Here is a 3,325-nt window from a genome sequence, read left to right on the forward strand (position 1 = left end):
CCTCATGTGCAAGACTCTCCCTTATTCAGTTTAAGACGGTATACAGATTACACTTCTCAACATCTAGATTGTCTAAAATATACCCCAGCATTCCTGACCTGTGCAACAGATCCATCGCCTGTTTTTTGTTTTGTTTTGTTTTGTTTTTTTTGCCTGCCCGCTACTTAAGTTATACTGGACTTTTAATTTTGAAGTGTTCTCTGATGTTTTGAGCGTTACACTCATACCATGCCCACTAGTTCGGTGTTTCTGGTGTTTCTGAAGATGCCACCCTAAACCTTAGTCATAAAAAGCTGGATGTTTTGTTCACTTCACTGCTGGCACGACGTAGAATTTTGCTGTGTTGGAAAGCTCATCACCCTCCAGCCCGATCACGTTGGCTGGAAGATGTTATGTTCTTTTTAAAAGTGGAGAAAATAAAATTCAGACTCAGAGGAAATGTTAATAAGTTCTCACAGATGTGGCAGCCTTTTATTATTTACTTCAGTTCATTGAAAACACTTCCAACAGACTAAACTTTAGTACCATGGGGTTTTCTTTTGTTCTGGTTCTGGGGGGGGGGTTCTTTGCTTTTTCTTTTGTTTTGTTCTCTGTGTGTTTTTCCCCCTTTTATTTGTTATCATCCTAACTTTAATGGCCTAATCTGTATTGAGATATATCTTTGTATCTGTGGTACTTGCTTTATTGGGCCTGATATGTCAACTTACATGTTAAAAACTCTATAAATAAAGAGGGGGAGGGGGGGAGAAAGTTCAGTTTTGAATGGGTGTAAATATTTTATTTACAGTTTCTCATACAAAAGGCATATTGTATTCTTCATGTACATTCATACCAGCAGCAGGGTTAAATTCATACTGGCCGTTGCCTGGTGGCATCGACCAGCCAAACATCTGGGGCGAGTTGGGGAAGGTCCATTGACGTCCAGGAGCAAAACTGTCCACAGCATGATGATAGGGGCCCTGATGGTTTACACCATTTGAGATTGAGTTTACCTCCTGGTGCTCGGTGTACTGCTGCCTGAATGGGGGCTGTCCCTCTCCCTGAAACTGAATCACAGACAGGTGGACTGTCAGTAAAATAAGAACACTTCAAGAATACTTCAATCAATTCCCCAGATAATGACAGAATCAGAAACAATGCTTTTTAATAATAGATGTCTCTCTCCCTGAAACTGAAGGGGACAAGAGGATTTTCAGTAAAATGAGAATAGTTGTTTTAAATTATTGGCATTACACTTTTTTAAATACAGTCAATTCCCCAGATAATGACAGAAAGCAGAAACAGTGCTTTTCAATAATAGGAGATACTTACATGAAGTGGGACGCCCTGATTCACATGCTGAGGATGTGACCTCCTCCTAAACTTACTCCATCTGTTTTGAAACCAAGTTTTTACCTAAAGATGGAAGAAAACAGAAAACATTTCATGAGTACAATGGACCCAAAATTCAATTTCTTAGATTCTAGTAAGTTGAGAAACACTCACCTGTTTGTAGGTCAGTCCTGTCATCTCTGCCAACTCTTTCATCTCTCTTGGCTCATAGTAACATTTCAAATTAAACTGATGGACAAGAATATCCAACTGTCTCTCTGTGAACACCACCCGGGCCTTTCCTTTAGGTTTCTCTGGAGCAGTGCTGGGATGGTCCAGAGTGGCAGTGATGTTGCCACCCCGGCTTCTTGGGACAGCAAAATCTTGTTTCTGCTCTGAGACAGAGCTGGAAACTGCCTCAGAGGTAGCAAAGGTTTTGTTGATCATCTCCATTTTTAGAGCAGTCTCCGCCCATGTAGCGAGTTCTTCCAAGGAAAGACTCCCTTCAGGGCCGCTGCCTGAACTCCACGAGTCTGTGAGGGTAAAGACACAAGAGGCCAAGTAAGAACAAGTCTATATGGTCCACATGGGTCAGTTGCTGATATGTTTTGGCACGACTGACTTTCTAACAGAAAAAATAAACAAAAGTTAAATTGATGAGTCTTAAATCCCAAAAGGTCTCAGACTGAAGAAGTCACAAAACATTTCTCCCATTGAAAACATTACATCCAGTTGAACTGAATCAACCTTCAGGGATTTACTTACCTGATGACTGAGCATCAACACAATGAATCTTAAACACAAAAGTTTCCCACAAAGTAGAAAAAAAAGAAGTCGGGTATTTGTACATTCTTTAAAACCAAAAAGGATTTAACGTGGACTCTGTTCAGCTGTGGAGGGAGAAATGGTGACTTCTGCCATCAGGACTCACAACACAGAGTGAAAGAGTAATTTTGCAAGTTGTCTTAGAGGTTAGCCAACTCTATTCATATTAGCTCACTGAGCAACAATGCTGAGTACATACCTGGAGAAAAGTGCATCCCATAATCTTCCATCTTTGAAATCCCAGGGATTGAAACAGGAAAGCTGGAGAAAGTATCTCTGATGAAAGAGCTCCAAACCAAGCAGGAAGGTGAATTAAGACTTACCGTATTTTCACGACCATAAGACGCACCGTACTAAAAGGCGCAGTCTCAGTTATGTGTGCCATTACTGTATTTAACACACACGTAAGGTGCACCTGATTATAGGGCGCATACAAGTGTGCGTATTTAAAAAATGAAGCGGGAGCAAAACTGAGTTTGGTACTAACATTTTTATTACCGGTAATTGTCATCAATCAAACCCATCGAAGTCCTCTGTGTCTGAATTGAACAGCTGCGCTAAATCTCCATCAAACATTCCAGGTTCACTTTCTTCACCTTCAGAGTCACTTTCCGTTCCGTGCGGCTCCTCGGAAATGATGCCAGCTTTTGCGAAAGCTCGAACAACAGTGCCAGCAGACATGTTAGCCCAAGCATCTACAATCCATTCGCAAATTGTGGCGTAACTCGCCCGGCGCTGCCTTCCACTCTTAGTGAAACTGTGGTCTCCATCGGTCATCCATCGCTCCCACGCCACTCGCAGCCTTAGGTTGAACGGCCGGTTCACACCAATGTCCAGCGGTTGGAGTTCCTTTGTCAGGCCTCCCGGAATGACCGCAAGCTCACAGTTCATTTGTTTCACTTGTTTTTTCACATCGGCTGTGAGATGGGCACGCATAGAGTCACAGATCAATAGCGATGGTGATGTGTGGAAAAAACCACCTGGTCTCTTTACATACACCTCCCTCAGCCACTCTTTCATCATTTCCTCATCCATCCAGCCCTTTTCATTTGCCTTAATTATGATTCCTGCTGGAAACTTCTCTTTAGGCAAAGTCTTTCTCTTAAAAATCACCATAGGCGGCAGTTTCTGTGCATTAGCATGGCAGCCAAGCACAACAGTAAAAGAAGACTTTTCGTGCCCCGTTGTG

General features: G+C 42.3%; 1 protein-coding gene across 1 annotated transcript; it reads right to left on the reverse strand.

The window, feature by feature from the left end:
• Positions 1–791: 791 nt before the first annotated feature.
• LOC148101275 (uncharacterized) lies at positions 792–2,366 on the reverse strand. The gene is made up of 4 exons (XM_087845986.1): positions 2,336–2,366; positions 1,486–1,844; positions 1,312–1,395; positions 792–1,046 (listed from the first exon to the last, which is right to left on the reverse strand). The coding sequence occupies exons 1-4, from the start codon at positions 2,364–2,366 to the stop codon at positions 792–794; spliced, it is 729 nt and encodes a 242-aa protein (XP_087702112.1).
• Between the last annotated feature and the right edge of the window lie 959 nt (positions 2,367–3,325).

The sequence above is a fragment of the Neolamprologus brichardi genome, chromosome 9 (assembly GCF_056152115.1).
Source record: "Neolamprologus brichardi isolate AB-2024 chromosome 9, ASM5615211v1, whole genome shotgun sequence".
In the NCBI taxonomy this organism is placed as follows: domain Eukaryota; kingdom Metazoa; phylum Chordata; class Actinopteri; order Cichliformes; family Cichlidae; genus Neolamprologus; species Neolamprologus brichardi.